At 49.7% G+C, this 22,732-nt stretch overlaps 1 protein-coding gene and 1 long non-coding RNA gene across 2 annotated transcripts in view; both read right to left on the bottom strand.

The window, feature by feature from the left end:
- The window catches only part of LOC137353506 (uncharacterized), a 691,250-nt gene that overhangs the window by 62,533 nt on the left and 605,985 nt on the right, over positions 1-22,732 (bottom strand). The gene's annotated exons all lie outside the window — the stretch shown is intronic.
- Positions 1,618-22,126, bottom strand: LOC137353309 (cytidine deaminase-like). The gene is made up of 5 exons (XM_068019439.1): positions 21,974-22,126; positions 20,898-20,979; positions 11,325-11,445; positions 5,689-5,746; positions 1,618-1,882 (listed from the first exon to the last, which is right to left on the bottom strand). Exons 1-5 carry the CDS (start codon positions 22,124-22,126, stop codon positions 1,769-1,771), a joined length of 528 nt encoding a protein of 175 aa, XP_067875540.1. The 3' UTR covers positions 1,618-1,768.

Genomic DNA, 22,732 nt, shown 5'->3' with positions numbered 1-22,732 from the left:
CACCGTCATGATCCCACCCCCAGGATCGATGGCGGAGGAGTCCTCTCTGGGTTCTAGAATGGAACTGGAGCCTATGGGTGCTGGTGGTCCAGGACCCCCCTCCACTTCCGTCCCCAGGCCAGCAAGCGGTCCATGGGAGACGGAAATTCCCGACTCCGGAAATCCAGCCGGAGCCTAGACCGGAAGCGGAGAGGAGGCCATCTCATGCCCCGCCAGCGCCCATAGGCCCAGCAGATGGGGCAGCATTTTCAATTACAACTGGGTTGGGAGTGGATTCTGGCTGGGAGGGCCGGCCCTTTGGGGCCTCGCCCTCCCCTCCACAGGGCACCCGACCCAGTGGCAGAAAGGGAGGCGTTCCCAGGCTCCCCTACCACAAGCAGGGCTCCACTTGCTCCTTCAGGAGGGGCTGCATGTACCGGGGTCTCCTCCTCCCCTCCATCCTGAGGGGTAGGCAGCTCCTGCCCAGACTTTGCAGCCTTGATGGTGGTAGTGGCAGGTGGAACCTGGGGACCCGACCTGCACCTGCGGGCCCTGTGTTACCTATGTGGAGGGGTGCCTTCTCCTCTTTTTTCCAGTTGGACGCAGAGACTCAGCGACCTCCATGTCATCAGAGGCCTCCGCCTCCGCACCCTCCTTTTTTTCAGTTACCCTGGGCCTGAGCCCAGCTCTGGGGCAGGTGGATTCCCCGGGAGCAGGCCTTGGGCTGAGCTCAGACTCAGGTTGTGCCATGGTGTCCAGGGGACGCGGCTCATGGTGTTTAGTTTATCCCCGCGCCTTCCTTCCAATCGGATGGGCACTCCCCTCCCTGCCAGAGGCATGAAAATCACAGCCTCCGGAACCGACTAAGCGGTGTCTGTAGGAGGTATAGGGGGAGTGGGAGGAGGTGCAGTGGCACCACCCTGGGCCACCAAGTGGTTGGGAGGTTGGGGCAGTTCTTAGGAACTGGATCGGGGCCGGGATCAGGGTCGGGATTGGGGCCGGGGCAGGGGCGGGATCGGGGTCGGGATTGGGGCCGGGATCGGGGCCGGGATCGGGGGCGGGATCGGGGTCGGGATCGGGGCCGGGATCAGGGGCGGGATCAGGGGCGGGATCGGGGTCGGGATTGGGGTCGGGATCGGGGTCGGGATTGGGGCCGGGATTGTGGCCGGGGCAGGGTCGGGATTGGGGTCGGGATTGGGGTCGGGATCGGGGCCGGGGCAGGGCCGGGATCAGGGTCGGGATTGGGGCAGGGGCAGGGTCGGGATTGGGGCCTAGCTCAGGCTGCAGCCTCCGCCACTTCTTCAGCGGCAAAGCGGAGAATTTTTTAAATTATGCTCTGGTATTTGCAGAAACATTCAGGGTGAGCGTTTTCGCCTGAGGCCATTTGGCTGCAAACCCCGAATTAACCCCCTCCTCTCTCTCCCCCTTCCTCCCCGCACTCCCTTCTCCCCCTCCCTCCCCTCCGCACTCCCTTCTCCCCCTCCCTCCCCTCCGCACTCCCTTCTCCCTCCCTCCTCCCCCTCCCTCCCCTCCGCACTCCCTCACCCCTCCCCTTCCCACCCACCTCCCCCCATTCCCTCCCGTGGCCTCCTCCCTTCCTTCCACAATTCTCATGTCAAGTATCAGACAGAAACATGCCACGATTTCCTGGAGAATTTTAAGCAGGAATTTGAATGCAGTCGAAAATTACAAATGATGTAAAGACTAAAATCTAAAGATTCCTTATCAACATCAGGCAAAGGTTCCTGCCCTGAACGATTCCACAAAAAACCACTTGACGCATTGTCCATTATTTGGCTGGCAAGTCCTCGGGTCCAAAGGACATCGGCAAGAGTTCTTCAACAGTCATAGTCTTGTAGGACTTATCTGGTTTTGTCAAGTGGACTTCCCACTTAGTTCCAAACTACAGCAAGAGAGAATGAGGGAAGAAAGATTAATTCCGGTAATTCTCAAACAGCTCTAAATTCATCCCTCACAAACAGCATCACCGAACCCCAATCTGCTCACACTCCCGTACCCCTAACCCCAGACTGATCACACGCCCGTACCCCAAACCCCAGACCGATGACAGTCCCGTACCCCAAACCCCAGACCGATGACAGTCCCATACCCCAAACCCCAGACCGATGACAGTCCTGTACCCCAAACCCCAGACCAATGACAGTCCCATACCCCAAACCCCAGACCGATGACAGTCCCGCACCCCTAACCCCAGACTGATCACACTCCCGTACCCCTAACCCCAGACTGATCACACGCCCGTACCCCAGACCGATGACAGTCCCGTACCCCAAACCCCAGACCGATGACAGTCCCGTACCCCAAACCCCAGACCGATGACAGTCCTGTACCCCAAACCCCAGACCGATGACAGTCCCGTACCCCAAACCGATGACAGTCCTGTACCCCAAACCCCAGACCGATGACAGTCCCGTACCCCAAACCCCAGACCGATGACAGTCCCGTACCCCTAACCCCAGACTGATCACACTCCCATACCCCTAACCCCAGACTGATCACACGCCCGTACCCCAAACCCCAGACCGATGACAGTCCCGTACCCCAAACCCCAGACCGATGACAGTCCCGTACCCCTAACCCCAGACTGATCACAGTCCCGTACCCCTAGCCCCAGACTGCTCACACTCCCGTACCCCTAACCCCAGACTGATCACACGCCCGTACCCCAAACTGATCACACGCCCGTACCCCAAACCCCAGACCGATGACAGTTCCATACCCCTAACCCCAGACTGATCACACTCCCGTACCCCTAACCCCAGACTGATCACACTACCGAACCCCAGACTGATCACACTCCCGTACCTCTAACCGCAGACTGATCACACTACCAAACCCCGATCCCCAGACTGATCACACGCCCGTACCCCAAACCCCAGACTGATCACACTACCAAACCCCGAACTGATCACACGCCCGAACCCCAAACCCCAGACTGATCACACTACCGAACCCCGAACTGATCACACTACCGATCCCCAGACTGATCACACGCCCGTACCCCAAACCCCAGACTGATCACACTACCGAACCCCGAACTGATCACACTACCGAACCCCGAACTGATCACACGCCCGAACCCCAAACCCCAGACTGATCACACTCCCGTACCTCTAACCCCAGACTGATCACACTACCAAACCCCGATCCCCAGACTGATCACACGCCCGTACCCCAAACCCCAGACTGATCACACTACCAAACCCCGATCCCCAGACTGATCACACTCCCGTACCTCTAACCCCAGACTGATCACACTACCAAACCCCGATCCCCAGACTGATCACACTCCCGTACCTCTAACCCCAGACTGATCACACTACCAAACCCCGATCCCCAGACTGATCACACGCCCGAACCCCGATCCCCAGACTGATCACACTCCCGTACCCCAAACCCCAGACTGATCACACTCCTGTACCCCGAACCGCAGACTGATAACACACCCGAACTGATCACAGTCCCGTACCCCGAACCCCAGACTGATCACACTCCCGTACCCCAAACCCCAGAGTGATCACACGCCCGAACCCCGAACCCCAGACTGATCACACTCCCGTACCCCGAACCCCAGACTGATCACACTCCCGTACCCCAAACCCCAGACTGATCACACTCCCGTACCCCAAACCCCAGACTGATCACACTCCCGTACCCCAAACCCCAGACTGATCACACTCCCGTACCCCAAACCCCAGACTGATCACACTCCCGTACCCCGAACTGATCACACGCCCGAACCCCGATCCCCAGACTGATCACACTCCTGTACCCCGAACCGCAGACTGATCACACTCCCGTACCCCGAACCCCAGACTGATCACACTCCCGTACCCCGAACCCCAGACTGATCACACTCCCGTACCCCAAACCCCAGACTGATCACACTCCCGTACCCCGAACCCCAGACTGATCACACGCCCGAACCCCGATCCCCAGACTGATCACAGGCCCGATCCCCAGACTGATAACACACCCGAACTGATCACAGTCCCGTACCCCTAGCCCCAGACTGATCACACTCCCGTACCCCGAACTGATCACACCCCCGAACCCCAGACTGATCACACTACCGAACCCCAGACTGATCACACTACCGAACCCCAGACTGATCACACTACCGAACCCCGAACCCAGACTGATCACACTACCGAACCCCGAACTGATCACACTACCGAACCCCGAACTGATCACACTACTGAACCCCAAACCCCAGACTGATCACACTACCGAACCCCGAACCCCAGACTGATCACACTACCGAACCCAGACTGATCACACTACCGAACCCCAAACCCCAGACTGATCACACTCCTGAACTACAGACTGATCACACTACTGAACCCCGAACTGATCACACTCCTGTACCCCGAACCCCAGACTGATCACACTACTGAACCCCGAACTGATCACACTCCTGTACCCCGAACCCCAGACTGATCACACTACCGATCCCCTAACCGCACGCAGACTGATCACACACCCGAACTGATCACAGTCCCGTACACCTAACTGCAGACTGATCACACTACCGGACCCCAGAATGATCACTCCCGTACCCCTAACCCCAGATGATCACACTCCTGTACCACTAACCCGAGGCTGATCACACCCCTGAACCCCGAACCCCAGACTGATCACAGTCCCGAACCCCAGATTGATCACATGCACGTACCTCGATCCCCAGACTGATCACAAGCCCGAACCCCGATCCCCAGACTGATCACACACCCGAACTGATCACAGTCCCGTACCCCTAACCCCAGACTGATCACATGCATGTATCCTGAACCCCAGACTGATCACACACCCGTACCCCGAACCCCAGACCCAGACTGATCACACTCCCGAACCCCGAACCCCAGACCCAGACTGATCACACTCCCGAACAACGAACCCCAGATAGATCACACTCCCGTACCCCGAACCCCAGACTGATCGCACTCCCGTACCCCGAACCCCAGACTGATCACACACCCATACCCCGAACCCCAGACCCAGACTGATCACACTCCCGAACCCCGAACCCCAGACCCAGACTGATCACACTCCCGAACCACGAACCCCAGACAGATCACACACCCGTACCCCGAACCCCAGACCCAGACTGATCACACTCCCGAACCCCGAACCCCAGACTGATCACACTCCCGAACCCCGAACCCCAGACCCAGACTGATCACACTCCCGAACCCCGAACCCCAGACTGATCACACACCCGTACCCCGAACCCCAGACCCAGACTGATCACACTCCCGAACCCCGAACCCCAGACTGATCACACTCCCGAACCCCGAACCCCAGACTGATCACACACCCGTACCCCGAACCCCAGACCCAGACTGATCACACTCCCGAACCCCAGACAGATCGCACTCCCGTACCCCGAACCCCAGAATGATCACTCCCGTACCCCTATCCCCAGACTGATCGCACTCCCGTACCCCGAGCCCCAGACTGATCACACTCCCGAACCCCAGACTGATCGCACTGCCGTACCCCGAACCCCAGACTGATCACACTCCCGCACCCCGAACCCCAGACAGATCACACTCCCGTACCCCGAACCCCAGACTGATCACAGCCAGCCCTCTGACTCTCTGCATCTTTACACGGAACCACTGGCTTGAACTTAAATTATCCAGTGGATTAAATGACCATAAGGAAAGATTGAAAAGGAGGCCTCACCTCTCTCATGACTTGCCTGCATGCACCACATGGAACAATGAACTTGTCAGATTTATTGCTGCAAGAGAGCAGAATGTGTTTAACATTGAATTGATAAAAGCCTGGCCATCTTACTTTATTAGAAGCATTGTGCCTGAGTGCGACATTTAACAGGGACTTCAGTCAGAGAGATGACTTCCCAACTCAATGCCTTGTCTCTATTCACAACCAGAACTGTTTTTTTGTATTTTTCCATGGGATGTGGGCGTCGCTGGCTAGGCCAGCATTTATTGCCCATCCTTAATTGCCCTTGAGAAGGTGGTGGTGAGCTGCCTTCTTGAACCGCTGCAGTCCATCTGGTGTGGGTACACCCACATTTCTCTGCATCCTCCTCACAGCTTTGTGTCATCTTCAAACCTGGATATATTACATTTAATTCCCTCATCTATATCATTAATATATATTGTGAATAGCTGGGGTCCTAGCACTGATCCCTGCGGTACCCCACTAGTCACTGCCTGCCACTCGGAAAAAGACCTGTTTACTCCTACTCTTTGTTTCCTGTCTGCCAACCAGTTCCCCAATCCCATGAGCTTTAATTTTGCACACTAATCTTTTATGTGGGACCTTATCGAAAGCTTTCTGAAAGTCCAAATAACCACATCCACTGGTTCTCCCTTATCTATTCTACTAGTTACATCCTCAATAAATTCCAGTAGATTTGACAAGCAAGATTTCCCTTTCCTAAATCCAGGTTGGCTTTGTCCGATCCTGTCATTGTTTTCCAAGTGCTCTGCTATGACATCTTTTATAATAGACTCTAGCATTTCCTCACTACTAATGTCAGGCTAATTGGTCTATAATTCCCTGTTTTCTCTCTACCTCCATTTTTAAATAGTGGGGTTACATTAGCTACCCTCTAATCCATTGGAACTGTTTCAAAGTCTATAGAATTTTGAAAATGACCAGCAATGTATCTACGATTTCCAGGGCCACTGCCTTAAGTACTCTGGGATATAGATTATCAGGCCCTGGGGATCTATCGGCCTTCAATCCCATCAATTTCCCGAACACCATTTCCCTACTAGTACTGATTTCATACAGTTCCTCCTTCTCACTAGACCCTATATTCCCCAACATTTCTGGGAGGTAATTTCTTTCCTCCTTTGTGAAGACAGAACCAAAGTATGTATTTAATTGGTCTGCCATTTCTTTGTTCCCCATTATAAATTCCCCCGTTTCTGACTGTAAGGGACCCACATTTGTCTTGACTAATCTTTTTCTCTTCACATATCTAGAGAAGCTTTTACAGTCAGTTTTTATGTTCTCTGCAAGCTTACTCTCATACTCTATTTTCCCCTTCTTAATCAATCCCTTTGTCCTCCTTTGCTGAATTCTAACCTGTTCCCAATCCTCAGGTTTGCTGCTTGTTCTGGCCATTTTATATTTCTCCTCCTTGGATCTAATACTATCCCTAATTTCTTTTGTAAGCCACAGTTGAGCCACCCTTCCTGTTTTATTTTTGCGCCAGACAGGAATGAACAATTGTTGTAATTCATCCATGTGCTCTTTAAATGCTAGCCATTGCCTCTCCACTGTCAACCCTTTAAATAACGTTCCCCAATCTATCATAGTCAACTCGCACCTCATACCTTCATAGTTTCCTTTATTTAGATTCAGGACCCTAGTCTCGGAATCAACTCTCTCACTCTCCATCTTAATGGAGAATTCTGTTATGTTATGGTCGCTCTTCCCCAAGGGACCCCGCACAACAAGATTGTTAACTAATCCTTTCTCATTACACAATACCCAGTCTAGGATGGCCTGTTCTCTAGTTGGTTCCTCAACGTATTGGTCCAAAAAACCATCATGTTCGCACTCCAGGAATTCCTCCTCCACAGTATTATTGCTAATTTGGTTTGCCCAATCTATATGTAGATTAAACTCACCCATAATTACAGTTGCAACCTTGTTGCACGCGCCTTTAATTTCCTGTTTAATGCCATCATCTACATCACCACTGCTGTTTAGGCGTCTATATACAAACCCCCACCAATGTTTTCTGCCCTTGGAGTTTCTTAGCTCCACCCATACAGATTCCACATCAGGATTCTCTGAGCTAATATCCTTCCTCACTATTGTATTGATTTCCTCTTTTACTAACAACGCTACTCCACCTCCTTTCCCTTTTTTGCCTGTCCTTCCTAAATATTGAATACCCTTGGATGTTCAGTTCCCATCCTTTGTCACTCTGCGGCCATGTCTCTGCAATCGCAACTATATCATATCCATTTACATCTATTTGTGCGGTTAATTCGCCTACCTTATTGCGAATACTCTGTGCATTGAGACACAATGCTTTTAGGCTTGACTTAACATTCTTAGTCATCTTAGCATTATTTTGCACTATGGCCCTATATGTTTCTTGCCCTTGATTTCGGTGCCTTCCACTTTTGCCTTTTTGTTTCCTGTCTTTCTTTTCTATCCTTGTTTCCTCCTCCTCAGTCTCCCCGCTCAGGTTCCCATCCCCTGCCATTCTAGTTTAAATCTTCCCCAACAGCACTAGCAAACGCCCGTGAGGACATTGGTTCCGGTCCTGCCTGGGTGTAACCCGTCCCAAATGTACAGGTCTCACCTTCCCCAGAACTGGTCCTGATGTCCCAGGAATCTAAATCCCTCCCTCCTGCACCATTTCTCCAGCCATGCGTTCATCTGGTCTATTCTCCTGTTCCTATACTCACTAACACATGGCACAGGAAGTAATCCTGAAATTACTACCTTTGAGGTCCTGCTTTTTAATTTAGCTCCTAACTCCTTAAGTTCATCTTGCAGAACTTCTTCCCTTTTTCTACCTATGTCATTGGTACTGACATGTGCCACGACCACTGGCTGTTCACCCTCCTGCTTCAGAATGTCCTGCAGCTGCTCCGAGACATCCCTAACTTTAGCACCAACACCATACCATCCTGGAGTCTCGTTTGCGGCCACAGAAACGCCTGTGTGTTCCCCTTACAGTTGAATCTCCTATCACTATGGCTCTCCCAGTCTTTTTTCTCCCCTGCTATGCAGCAGAGCCATCCGTGGTGCCATGAACTTGGCTGTTGCTGCTTTCCCCTGGGAGGCCATCCCCCCCAACAGTATTCAAAGTGATATATCTGTTTGAAAGGGGGATGGCCACAGGAAACTCCTGCACTACATGCCTGCGCCTACTACTCTGCCTGGTGGTCACCTATCCTTTTACTGCCTGTGCAGCCGTTACCTGCGGCATGACTACCTCACTAAATGTGCTATCCACGACGTCCTCAGCATTGTGGATGCTTCACAGTGAATCCACCCGCAGCTCCAGCTCCGTAATGCAGGTAGCTAGCAGCTGCAGATGGATACACTTCCTGCACACATGGTCGTCAAGGACACTGGAAGTGTCCCTGATTTCTCACATAGCGCAGGAGGAGCAGATCACGGGTGCGAGCTCTCCTGCCATGTCTTACCTTTAGATTACTTAGTTACTCCCAACAAAAAATACTAATTACAGTAGGGGCCTGTTCTACTCCAAACACTACCCACTACAATCTAAAGTCCTTAATAAATTACACTAATTTAAAAAAACACACTTTAGTACAACTTACCTTATCACTTATATGGTAGGTTTTGAGGGTTTTTTTTCAAAAAAAAACTTTCCCCTTTTTTAAGCTATTTAAATACACTAACAGCTGTTACTTACCCAACCAATCACCTTGCAGATTTCCTGTGATGTCACTAAGTTTTTTTTCCTCTTTTGAATCTCAGTGCGCGGAGCCAGAGAAAGAGAGAGAGAGGAGCCGCCGCCGCTCCCGTCTCCAGGTAAGTGAGGGCCTCGAGCCCCGCTCTCTGCTTTTCAGGTCCCGCTCAGGATGCGATTCCTCCCAGGCCCGCCTGCTGCCGCTCCCGTCTCCAGGTAAGACCAGGTAAATGCTTCAGCCTTGCCTTTTTCTTTAACATGCTGGGCTTCTCCCATCATTGAGGATGGAGATGTTTGTGGAGCTTCCCCCTCTGGTTAGTTGTTCAATTGCCCACCACCATTCATGACTGGATGTAGTAGGACTGCAGAGCTTTGATCTGATCTGTAGGTTGTGGAATCGCTTAGCTCTGTCTATAACATATTAACTTCCGCTATTTAGCATGCATGTAGTCCTGTGTTGCAGCTTCACTAGGTTGGCATCTCATTTTTAGTTATGCCTGGTGCTGCTCCTGGCATGCTCACCCACACTCCTCCTTGAACCAGGCTTGGTCCCCTGGCTTGATGGTAATGGTAGAATAAGGGATATGCCGTCCAGGAGGTTAGATTGTGGTTGAGCCGAGGAGTGGGACTTACAGCATAGCTCCGCGGAGAGCCGCATGGACTTGATAGGCCGAATAGGCAATGTTGAGGACTCCCAAGGCAACTCCCTCCTTACTGTAGACCACTGTGCTGCCGCCTTTGGTGTCTGTCCTGCCGGTGGAATAGGACATACCCAGGGATAATGATGGTGGAGTCTGGGCCATTGGCTATAAAGTATGATTCTGTAAGTTGCTTGACTAGCCTGTGAGATGTTAGTGAGGAGGACTTTTCAGGTTTGACTGGGCATGGTATGCTTCTTTTGTTTGCAGTGTCTAGGTTGATGCTGGGTGGTCCATCCCATTTTACTCTTATTTGACTTTTCCGTAGCGAAAATGCTAGGCCGTTTCAGCGGGCAATTAAGAGTCACCCACATTGCTGTGGGTCTGAAGTCACGTAGACCAGACCAGGCAAGGATGGTAGATTTCCTTCCCGAGAGGACATTGTTGAACCAGATGGGTTTTTGACAGTCAGGTAGTTTAATGGTCACCATTACTGAGACTAGCTTTATTTATTCCAGATTTATCAATTGCATTTAAATTTCCCCAGCTGTCGTGATGGGATTTGAACTCGTCTCCAGAGCATTAGTCTCAGCCTCTGGATTACTAGTCCAGTAACATTACCACCATGCTACAGTTCCTCAATTGGCTGGTTGGAATTCTATACATTTCTGGTTAATCCAGAGTTCCCATGGTCCAACTTACATCCCCATCCCATTGTATTGAATTCCCATGGATCATCCGCACCCCAAAGTCTGCAACCTCAGCCCGTTCTGAAACAGAGGAAAGTAGGGGATTGAAGAAAGCAGTGCCTCCATGGGCTGGTCCAAACACTCAATCACCCACTCCCTCTGATATCTCTACAAATTCTCCCTTGCTGCTTCCCCACACTGTTCGGCTTCCTGTGCAGTCCCACCCTGTGTGTAAAGTACTTTAATCTAAACTGTCTGACCTACCAATCCCCTTTGGTTCTAGATTTTCCGCACTGGACCCTTGGTGTGACTGCAACTGAAAGACAAGGGTGAAGGGTCAAAAAGTCCCAAGTGGTGGATTCAGGTGTGCTTGAGAATAGCGAAGTTGAATCAGGAAGCACTGACTAGCTGAGGCCAAGCTTGAATTTAAATCCTGTATTATGTAGAAGTGGAGATGAGGAGTCTCAGATTTGAGGTCCTAGGAGAGATTGAGTTAGAGTACAAGACAGTGAGATAAGTCTTGATTTTGACAGTGTCTATTGTGCCATGTTAGAAGGGTAAAGCCACAATTTATTTAAGTTAATTTCTGATATATCACAGAATAGTCAGTACCTAGAAATAGCTATTGCCTTGAATTTTTTGGAACCTTCTGAGATAGCCTTGTGAATGGCTGTCCTTTCAGCACAGACTCCCAGCGTGAAACATGAATTTTCAATATTGCAGCCTGAGGAGAAAGATGAAATAAGTCAAATTATTAGGAATCTGGTAAATCTGCTCTCTTTTTCTACCTAGTTTTCTCCCTCTCTCCTAAAGTTGCCAAGGTTCAGCTTTGCTGAACTGAAACTAGTCACTTCAGTGCCTGGCCCCAAATGGTTCTTCTCTATGTCTGAGGACAGACAAACTGACAGCAGGCTATTTGGTCATTAGGGGTCCTGATCCTGTCCTCACCTGACATTCATTCACAGACACTTTCTAGCAGGATAGAGGCCAGAAGCAGGATCCCTGGCTGATTCCATCCCCATCACCGGAGGGAAGGGTCCCATCACGCTGGAGGTGGCGGAAAGGATCATCCTCTGCCATTACTGCCACCTCCAGCGTGATGCCACCACCAAGCACATCTTCCCTTCCTCTCCCCTGTCAGCATTCTGAAGGGATCGTCCCTCCGCGACACCCTGGTCCACTCCTCCATCACCCCTGACATCTCTTCCCTTTCCCACGGCACCTTCCCATGCAATCGCAGGAGGTGTAATACCTGCCTTTTTACCTCCTCTCTCCTCACCATCCAAGGCCCCAAACATTCCTTCCAGGTGAAGCAGCAATTTACTTGTACTTCTTTCAATTTAGTATACTGTATTCGCTGCTCACAGTGTGGTCTCCTTTACAATGGGGAGACCAAAAAAGATTGGGTGAGCACTTTTCAGAACACCTCTGCACAGTCTGCAAGCATGATCCAGAGCTTCCGGTTGCTTGCCATTTCAACACTCCCCCCTGCTCTCATGCTCACATCTCTGTCCTGGGATTGCTGCAGTGTTCCAGTGAACATCAATGCAAGCTCGAGGAACAGCATCTCATCTACCGATTAGGCACACTACAGCCTTCTGGACTCAATATTGAGTTCAATAATTTCAGACTTTGAGCCCCATTACTTTTTGTTTATTGGTTTTATTTTTTATATATTTTTTAACCGTGTGCTAGTCTCGAACTTATTTTTCATGTTTTTGCTTTCGTACAGAGTTGTTCATTATTCTTTTTTTAAAAAATTCTTTCATGGAATGTGGGCATCACTGGCCAGGCCAGCATTTATTGGCCATCCCTAATTGCCCTTGAGTAGGTGGTGGTGAGCTGCCTTCTTGAACCGCTGCAGTCCATTTGGGGTAGGTACACCCACAGTGCTGTTAGGAAGGGAGTTCCAGGATTTTGACCCAGCGACAGTGAAGGAACGGCGATATAGTTCCAAGTCAGGATGGTGTGTGATTTGGAGGGGAACTTGCAGGTGGTGATGTTCCCAACGATTTGCTGCCCTTGTCCTTCTAGATGGTAGAGGTCGCGGGTTTGGAAGGTGCTGTCGAAGGAGCCTTGGTGGTGCATTGCTGCAGTGCATTTTGTAGATGGTACACACTGCTGCCACTGTGCATCAGTTGTGGGGGGAGTGAATGTTTGAGGATGGGGTACCAATCAAGCGGGCTGCTTTGTCCTGGATGGTGTCGAGCTTCCTGAGTGTTGTTGGAGCTGCACCCATCCAGGCAAGTGGAGAGTATTCCATCAGACTCCTGACTTGTGCCTTGTAGATGGTGGACAGGCTTTGGGGAGTCAGGAGGTGAGTTACTCACCGCAGGATTTCTAGCCTCTGACCTGCTCTTGTAGCCATGGTATTTATATGGCTACTCCAGTTCAGTTTCTGGTCAATGGTAGCCCCTAGGATGTTGATTATGGGGGATTCAGTGATGGTAATGCCTTTGAATATCAAGGGGAGATGGTCATTGCCTAGCACGTGTGTGGCACGAATATTACTTGCCACCTATCAGCCCAAGCCTGGATATTGTCCAGGTCTTGCTGCATTTCTACACAGACTGCTTCAGTATCTGAGGAGTCGCGAATGATGCTGAACATTGTGCAATCATCAGCAAGCATCCCCACTTCTGACCTTATGATTGAAGGAAGGTCATTGATGAAGCAGCTGAAGATGGTTGGGCCTAGGACACTACCCTGAGGAACTCCTGCAGTGATGTCCTGGAGCTCAGATGATTGACCTCCAACAACCACAACCATCTTCCTTTGCACTAGGTATAACTCCAGCCAGCAGAGAGTTTTCCCCCTGATTCCCATTGACATCAGTTTTGCTAGGGTTCCTTAATGTCATACTCGGTCAAATGCTGCCTTGATGTCAAGGGCAGTTACTCTCAGCTCATCTCTTGAGTTCAGCTCTTTTGTCCATGTTTGAACCAAGGCTGTAATGAGGTCAGGAGCTGAGTGGCCCTGGCGGAATCCAAACTGAGTGGTAATTGGCTGGATTGGACTTGTCTTGCTTTTTGTGTACAGGACATAACTAGGCAATTTTCCACATTGCCGGGTAGGTGCCAGTGTTGTAGCTCGACTGGAACAGGAGTTCGGCAAGTTCTGGAGCACAGGTCCTATTGCTGGAATGTTGTCAGGGCCAATAGCCTTCAGTCGTTTCTTGCTATCGGGCGGAGTGAATTGAATTGGCTGACGACTGGCATCTGTGATGTTGGGGACTTCAGGAGGAGGCCGAGATGGATCATCAACTTGGCACTTCTGACTGAAGATTGTTGCAAATGCTTCTGCCTTATCTTTTGCACTGATGTGCTGGGCTCTCTCATCATTGAGGATGGGGATATTTGTGGAGCCACCTCCTCCAGTTAGTTGTTTAATTGTCCACCACCATTCACGGCTGGATGTGGCAGGACTGCAGAGCTTACATCTGATCCATTGGTTATGGGATCGCTTAGCTCTGTCTATTGCATGCTGTTTACACAGTTTGGCACGCAAGTAGTCCTGGCTTGTAGGTTCACCAGGTTGACCCCTCATTTTGAGGTATTCCTGGTGCTGCTTCTGGCATGCCCCCCTGCACTCTTCATTGAACCAGGGTTTGTCTCCCAGCTTGATGGTAATGGTAGAGCATGGGATATGCCGGGCCATGAGGTTACAGATTGTGGCTGAGTCCAGTTCTGCTGCTGATGGCCCACAGCGCCTCATGGATACCCAGCTTTACATTGCTAGATCTGTTCGAAATCTATCCCATTTAGCACGGTGGTAGTGCACACAACACGATGGAGGGTATCCTCAATGTGAAGGCGTCTCCACAAGAACAACGTGGTGGTCACTCCTACCAATACTGTCATGGACTGATGCATCTGCAGCAGGCAGATTGGTGAGGAAGAGGTCAAGTATGTTTTTCCCTCTTGTTGGTTCCCTCACCACCTGCCGCAGACCCAGTGTAGCAGCTATGTCCTTTAAGATTCGGCCAACTCGGTCAGTCGTGGTGCTACCGAGCTAACCCTAACCCTCAGTGCTTCCTCCAAGTGGTGTTCAACATGGAGGAGTACTGATTCATCAGCTGAGGGAAGGCGGTAGGTGGTAATCAGCAGGAAGCTTCCTTGCCCATGTTTGATCTGATGCCGTGAGACTTCAGAGTCGATGTTGAGGGCGACTCCCTCCTGACTGTATACCACTGTACCGCCACCTCTGCTGGGTCTGTCCAGCTGGTAGGACAGGACATAACTGGGGATTGTGATGGCGGTGTCTGCAAGGTATGATTCCGTGAGTATGACTAGTCTGTGAGACAGTTCTCCTAACTTTGGCACAAGCCCCCATATGTTAGTAAAGAGAATTTTGCAGGGTCAACAGGGCTGGGTTTGCTGTTGTCATTTCCGGTACCTAGGTCGATGACGGGTGGTCCGTCCAGTTTCATTCTTTATTGACTTCGTAGCGGTTAGATACAACTGCTGAGTGGCTTGCTAGACCATTTCATAGGGCATTTAATAGACAACCACATTGCTGTGGGTCTGGAATCACATGTAGGCCAGACCGGGTAAGGACAGCAAATTTCCTTCCCTAAAGGGCATTAGTGAATCAGATGGGTTTTTACAACAATCATAGAGTCATACAGCATAGAAACAGGCCCTTCGGCCCACTGCGTCCATGCCGACCATAATGCCTATCTATACTAATCCCACCTGCCTGCATTAATTCCATATCCCTCTATGCCTTGCTCATTCAAGTACCTGTCCAGATGCCTCTTAAATGTTGCTACTGTTCCTGCCTCCACCACCTCCTCTGGCAGCTCATTCCAGATACCCACTATTCTTTGTGTGAAAAATTTACCCCTTTGATCCCCTTTAAACCTCCTCCCTCTCACCTTAAATCGATGCCCTCTAGTTTTGGTCATCCCTACCATGGGAAACAGACTCTTTTTATCTACCCTATCTATGCCTCTCATAATTTTATAGACCTCTATCATGTCCCCTCTCAGCCTCCTTCGCTCCAGGGAAAACAGACCCAGCCTATCCAATCTCTATAACTCAAGCCCTCCAAACCAGGCAACATCCTTGTGAATCTTTTCTGCACCCTCTCTAGCTTAATCACATCTTTCCTGTAGTGCAGCGACCAGAACTACACACAGTACTCCAAGTGCGGCCTAACCAACGTTATGTACAACTGTAACATGACGTCCCAACTCTTGTACTCAATGCCTCGGCCGATGAAGGCAAGCATGCCATACGCCTTCTTCACCACCCTGTCTACCTGTGTTACCACTTTCAGGGAACTATGTACTTGCACCCCAAGGTCTCTCTGCTCAACAACACTCCCCAGTGCCCTGCCATTCACTGTATATGTCCTGCCCTGGTTTAACTTCCCAAAATGCATCACTTCACACTTGTCTGCATTAAATTCCATTTGTAACTCCCTTGCCCACTTTCCCAGTTTATCTATATCCTGTTGTAACCTTAGACAACCTTCTTCACTGTCCACTATACCACCAATTTTGGTGTCATCTGCAAACTTACTAATCATGCCCCTTACATTCACATCCAAGTCATTAATATATATGACAAACAACAGAGGGCCCAGCACCGATCCCTGAGGCACACCACTGGTCACCGGCCTCCAATCTGAAAAACAACCCTCCACTACCATCCTCTGCCTCCCATCACCAAGCCAATTCTGTGTCCAATTGGCTAGCTCACCCTGGATCCCTGCTGCCCTTCTTAAATAAAGACATAACATTAGTTATCCTCCAGTCTTCCAGTACCTTACCCGTGGCTAACGATGATACAACAATCTCTGCCAGGGCCCCAGCAATCTCCTCCCTTGCTTCCCATAGCATCCTAGGATACACCTGGTCAGGCCCTGGGGATTTATCCACCTTAATGCGCTTCAAAACCTCCAACACCTCCTCCTTTGTAATGTTGATAAGCTCCAGGATATCGCTGTTCCCTTCCTTGAACTCACTAGCTTCCATGACCTTCTCCATGGTAAATACAGACGAGAAACATTCATTTAAAACCTCGCCCAATTCCTGTGGCTCCACACATAGATTGCCACACTGGTCCTTAAGGGGACCTACTCTCTCCCTAGCTACCCTTTTACTCTTAATATACTTATAGAATCTTTTAGGATTCTCCTTTATCTTATCTGCCAGGGAAATCTCATGGCCCCTTTTCGCCCTCCTAATTTCCTTCTTAAGTGTAGTCCTACATCCCTTATACTCCTCGAGGGACTCGCTTGATCCCAGCTGTCTATACCTGACACATGCCTCATTCTTTGTCCTGACCAGACCCTCAATATCCCTCGTCAAGCAAGGTTCCCTAAATTTGCCAGCCTTGCCCTTCAATCTAACAGGAACATGCCGGCCCTGAACTCCCGATCTCACTTTTAAAGGCCTCCCACTTGCCAGACGTCCCTTTACCAGTAAACAGCCTCTCCCAGAATCAGAATAATACAGCGCAGAAGAGGCCATTCGGCCCATCGAGTCTGCACCGATGCATTAAAGACACCTGACCTGTCTACCTAATCCCATTTTCCAGCAGTTGGCCCATAGCCATGAATGTTATGACGTGCCAAGTGCTCATCCAGGTACTTTTTAAAGGATGTGAGGCAACCCGCCTTTACCACCCTCCCAGGCAGGGCATTCCAGACCGTCACCACCCTCTGGGTAAAAAAGTTCTTCCTCAAATCCCCCTTAAACCTCCTGCTCCTCACCTTTAAGCTTGTGTCCCCTCGTAACTGACCCTTCAATAGGTGGAACAGCTGCCCCCTATCCACCCTGTCCATGCCCCTCATAATCTTGTACACCTCGATCAGGTCACCCCTCAGTCTTCTCTGCTCCAGCGAAAACAATCCAAGCTTATCCAACCTCTCTTCATAGCTTAAATGTTCCATCCCAGGCAACATCCTGGTGAATCGCCTCTGCACCCCCTCCAGTGCAATCACATCCTTCCTATAATGTGGCGACCAGAATTGCACACAGTACTCCAGCTGTGGCCTTACCAAAGTTCTGTACAACTCCAGCTTGACCTCCCTGATTTTGTAATCTATGCCTCGATTGATAAAGGCAAGTGTCCCATATGCCTTTTTCACCACTCTATTACCCTGCCCTTCTGCCTTCAGAGATCTATGGACAAACACGCCAAGGTCCCTTTGTTCCTCGGAACTTCCCAGTGTCAGGCCATTCATTGAATACTTCCGTGTCACATTACTTCTTCCAAAGTGAATCACCTCACACTTTTCAGGGTTAAATTCCATCTGCCACTTTTCTGCCCATTTGACCATCCCGTCTATATCTTCCTGTAACCCAAGACACTCAACCTCACTGTTAACCACTCGGCCAATCTTTGTGTCATCCGCAAACTTACTGATCCTACCCCCCACATAGTCATCTATGTCATTTATATAAATGACAAACAATAGGGGACCCAGCACAGATCCCTGTGGTACGCCACTGGACACTGGCTTCCAATCACTAAAACAGCCGTCTGTCATCACTCCCTGTCTCCTACAGCTGAGCCAATTTTGAATCCACCTTTATCAAGTTACCTTGTATCCCATGTGCATTTGCTTTCTTGATAAGTCTCCCATGTGGAGCCTTGTCAAAGGGTTTGCTGAAATCCATGTAAACTACATCAACTGCACTACCCTCATCTACACACCTGGTCACATGCTCAAAAAATTCAATCAAATTTGTTAGGCATGACCTCCCTCTGACAAAGCCATGCTGACTATTCCTAATCAAATTTTGCCTCTCCAAGTGGAGATAGATTCTCTCCTTCAGAATTTTCTCCAATAGTTTCCCTACCACTGATGTGAGACTCACTGGTCTATAGTTCCCTGGCTTATCTCTACAACCTTTCTTATATAGTGGGACCACATTAGCTGTTCTCCAGTCCTCTGGCACCTCCCTGTGGCCAGAGAGGAATTAAAAATTAGGGTCAGAGCCCCTGCAATCTCCACCCTCGCCTCCCACAGCATCCTGGGACACAAATCGTCCGGACCTGGAGATTTGTCCACTTTTAAGCCTGCCAAATCCTCCAATACCTTGTCACTCCCTATGACAATTTGCTCAAGAATCTCACAGTCTCTCTCTCTGAGTTCCATATCTACTTCCTCATTCTCTTGGGTGAAGACAGATGTGAAGTATTCATTCAACACCCTACCAATGTCCTCTGGCTCCACCCACAGATTTCCCCCTTGGTCCCTAATGGGTCTTACTCTTTCCCTGGTTATCCTCTTCCCATTGATATACTTATAGAATATCTTGGTATTTTCCCTACTTTTACCAGCCAGAGCTTTCTCATCCCCTCTTTGCTCTCCTAATTGCTTTCTTAAGCTCCATCCTACACTTTCTGTACTCCACTAATGCTTCCATTGATTTGCTAAAAGCCTCTCTTTTCTTACTCATCGTACCCTGAATGTTTCTGGTCATCCATGGTTCTCTGGGCTTGTTGCTCCTACCTATTACCCGAGAGGGAACATGTTGGGCCTGTACCCTCCCCATTTCCTTTTTGAATGCCTCCCACTGCTCTTCTGTTGATTTCCCAAAAAGTAACTCATTCCAGTCTACCTTGGCCAGATCCTGCCTTATTTTACTAAAATTTGCTCTCTCCCAATCCAAAACCATTTTTTACAACTTGTCTATTTCTTTCTCCATAACGTTGATTTGCATCAACCACCTGTCCGGCTTCATTCCCCAGAATTAGGTCCAGCACTGCATCCTCCCTTGTTGGATCCTCTACATATTGAGCTAAAAAGATCTCCTGTATACATTTTAAGAACTCCACTCCATCTAAGCCCTTAACACGATGACTATCCCAATTAATGTTGGGAAAGTTGAAATCACCTAATATAATTACCCTATTATTATTTTTACACATCTCTGTGAATTGCGCACATATTTGCTCCTCAATTTCCCGCTGACTATCTGGGGGTCTATAATAAACACCTAGCAATGTGGCTGTCCCTTTTTCATTCCTAAACTCTACCCATAAAGCTTCATTTGATGCCCCCTCCAAGAAATCATCTCTCCTTACTGCAGTAACTGACTCCTTAACTAATATTGTAATGCCCCCTTCTCTTTTACCCCCTCCTCTGTCTCGCCTGAAGATTCTATATCCAAGGATATTGAGCTGCCAATCCTGCCCCTCCCTCAACCATGTCTCTGTGATGGCTACTATATCACAATTCCATGTGTCAATCATTGCCCTTAATTCATCTGTTTTACCTGTAATACTCTTGGCATTAAAGTATTCCCTCTGACTTGTTTGCTTTCCTGTGTTTAGCTGTGTCCCTATTCTGCTAGGAGTCTGCGTCCCCTCCCCCTGCCAAATTAGTTTAAACTCCTCCCAACAGCACTAGCAAACCCGCCAGCAAGGATGTTAGTCACCCTCTGTTCAGATGTAGACCGTCCCGCTTTCCCCAGAAACGGTCCCAGTGGTCCAGAATCTAAAACCCTCCCTCCTGCACCAACTCTTAAGCCACGCATTCATCGGTGCTATTCTCCTATTTCTATACTCGCTAGCACGTGGCACTGGGAGTAATCCAGAGATTACAACCCGAGAGGTCCTGGTTTTTAGTCTACTGCCTAACTCCCTGAATTCTTAATGCAAGACCTCATCCCTCTTTCTACCTATGGCATTGGTACCAACATGTATCATGACCTCTGCCTTATCACCCTCCCCCTTCAGGATGCCCTGCAGCCGTTCAGTGACATCCCGGACCCTGGCACCAGGGAGGCAATACACCATCCTGGAGTCACGTTGATGGCCACAGTAGCGCCTATCTGTTCCTCTGACTATAGAATCCCCTATTACTATTGCTCTTCCTCTCTTTCCCCCTTCCTGTTCAGACAGGCTGCTTGCGGTGCCAGAAGCTTGGCTCTGTCTGCACTCCCTGGAGGAACCAGCCTCATCAGCCTCCAAAATGGAATACCGATTTGTAAGCGGGACCCCAGGGGACTCCTGAACTACCTGCCTGATTCTCTTGGACTGCCTGGTGGTCACCCATTCCCTTCCTTCCTCAAGTCCCTTCAGCTGCGGTGTGACCACCTCTCTATACGTGCTATCCACAATGCTCTCAGACTCACGGATGCTCCACAGTGTTTCCAGCCGCCGTTCCAGCTCTGAAACCCGAGCTTCCAGGAGGTGCAGCTGGACACACTTCCTACACACATACTGGTCCCGGGGACTAGAAATGTTCCCGGATTCCCACATGCAGCAAGAGGAGCAAACCACGGCTTTAGGCTCTCCTGCCATGACTAAACCGTTTAAATTTAAAACTTTAGAAGACTATTATAATAAAAGAAAATCAACTAAGTCTTGCTAAAACAATGACTTGCAATTCAATCGAGTTTGAAAAATACCCACCAGGTATTTGGAGCTCTGTGGAAACTCGGCTCCCCTCACGCTCTTTGAGGACAGTTAGGAAATGAAAGGAGCTCCTCGCTCTGTCCTCACTGAACTCCCTCAGTCACAAAACTTCCACTTTAGCCCTCTAATGCTACCCAAGTCAGCACTGTAAGATGGCCCACTTTTATACTGTCTGATTCTAGCCCCTGAAAACTGGTTTAAGCCAATTATCTAATTAACAAGGTGCAGCTACAAGCAGAGACTGAGTGAACTCTGTTTAAAGCTGGTCTAAAACTCACCTTCTCCAACCCAAACAGCAACTGGTAAGTTAATTTGCTACTTAAAAGAAAGACATTCAACTTTTGAGAGTTCCTGTCTGATGCCATCGAAATTAGCCTTCCCCCAATTTAGGACTTCAACCTGAGGACCAGTCCTATCCTTTTCCATAACTATCTTGAAGCTAATAGAGTTATGGTCACTGGTTCCAAAATGCGCCCCCACTGACACATCAACCACCTGCCCATCCTCATTTCCTAAGAGGAGGTCGAGTGTAGCCCCTTCTCTCGTTGGGCCATCCACATACTGCTTCAGAAAACACACTTAACAAATTCTTCCCCATCTGATCCCTTAGCACTAAAGCAGTCCCAGTCAATATTAGGGAAGTTAAAATCAACTACTATTACAACCCTATAATTCCTACACCTATCTGTGATTTCCCTACACCTATGCTCCTCCAATTCCCTCTGACTATTGGGGGGGCCTATAGTATAATCCCATCAAAGTGATCACCCTTTCTTATTTTTATTCTACCCATATGGCCTCGCTGGACATTCCCCCGGGATATCCTAAGTACTGCTGTGATGTCCTCCCTAATCAATAGTGCAACTCCCCTTCCTCTCTTACCTCCACCTCTGTCATGCTGGAAGCATCGGTACCCCGGTCCTGCCCATCCATCAACCATGTTTCCCTAATAGCTATAATATCACAATCCATGATCCATGCTCTAAGTTCATCTGCCTTACCTGTAAGGTAATCGGACAATGGTTTCATGGCCATCATATAGACTAGGTTCCAGATTTATTAACTGAATTCAAATTCCACTTTCTGCTGGTGGGATTTGAACCCATATCCCCAGAGCAATACACTGGGTCTCTGGGTAGTGTACCACTACGCCACCGTCTCTCCCCTGCCATTAGCGCTCTCTCTGGACTCGTGCTTTGTCTTTCCCACAGCTATTTAGCACCATTTGCATTCTGTTCCACGACACCTTTCATTTAATCTCTCTTACCCCGTACCCCTGTCCTATCTCAGTCCTTTTTTCTTGTCCTTCCCCCACCTGCCCACCCCCTTCACTTACTCAAAGACTGTTACATTTCTAACTTTTTTGCCAATTCTGCTGAAGATTTGAAACATTGGCCGGAATTTTACGCCACCCCAGCGAGCCGGATGGTGGCGGGGGGTAAGCCTTCCCCGACCCATGCTCAGCCTCCGCCCCACTTTACGTAGGGTGGTGGGGGGGTGGGTGGAGAACAGACTGGCCACTCCAGGCCAATCAGTTGTCTGATTGAGGGCTGTCCCTGCTTCTCAACCAACCCCAGGTACCAAGAGGCCCGCCCCCGAAATGGCCACCCTTACCCCTGGCAAGGCAACCCAAACTGACCA

Source organism: Heterodontus francisci, chromosome 41 (assembly GCF_036365525.1).
Source record: "Heterodontus francisci isolate sHetFra1 chromosome 41, sHetFra1.hap1, whole genome shotgun sequence".
NCBI lineage: Eukaryota > Metazoa > Chordata > Chondrichthyes > Heterodontiformes > Heterodontidae > Heterodontus > Heterodontus francisci.
Note: the sequence above shows the minus strand (reverse complement) of the source record. Positions and strands in the feature narration are given on the sequence as shown.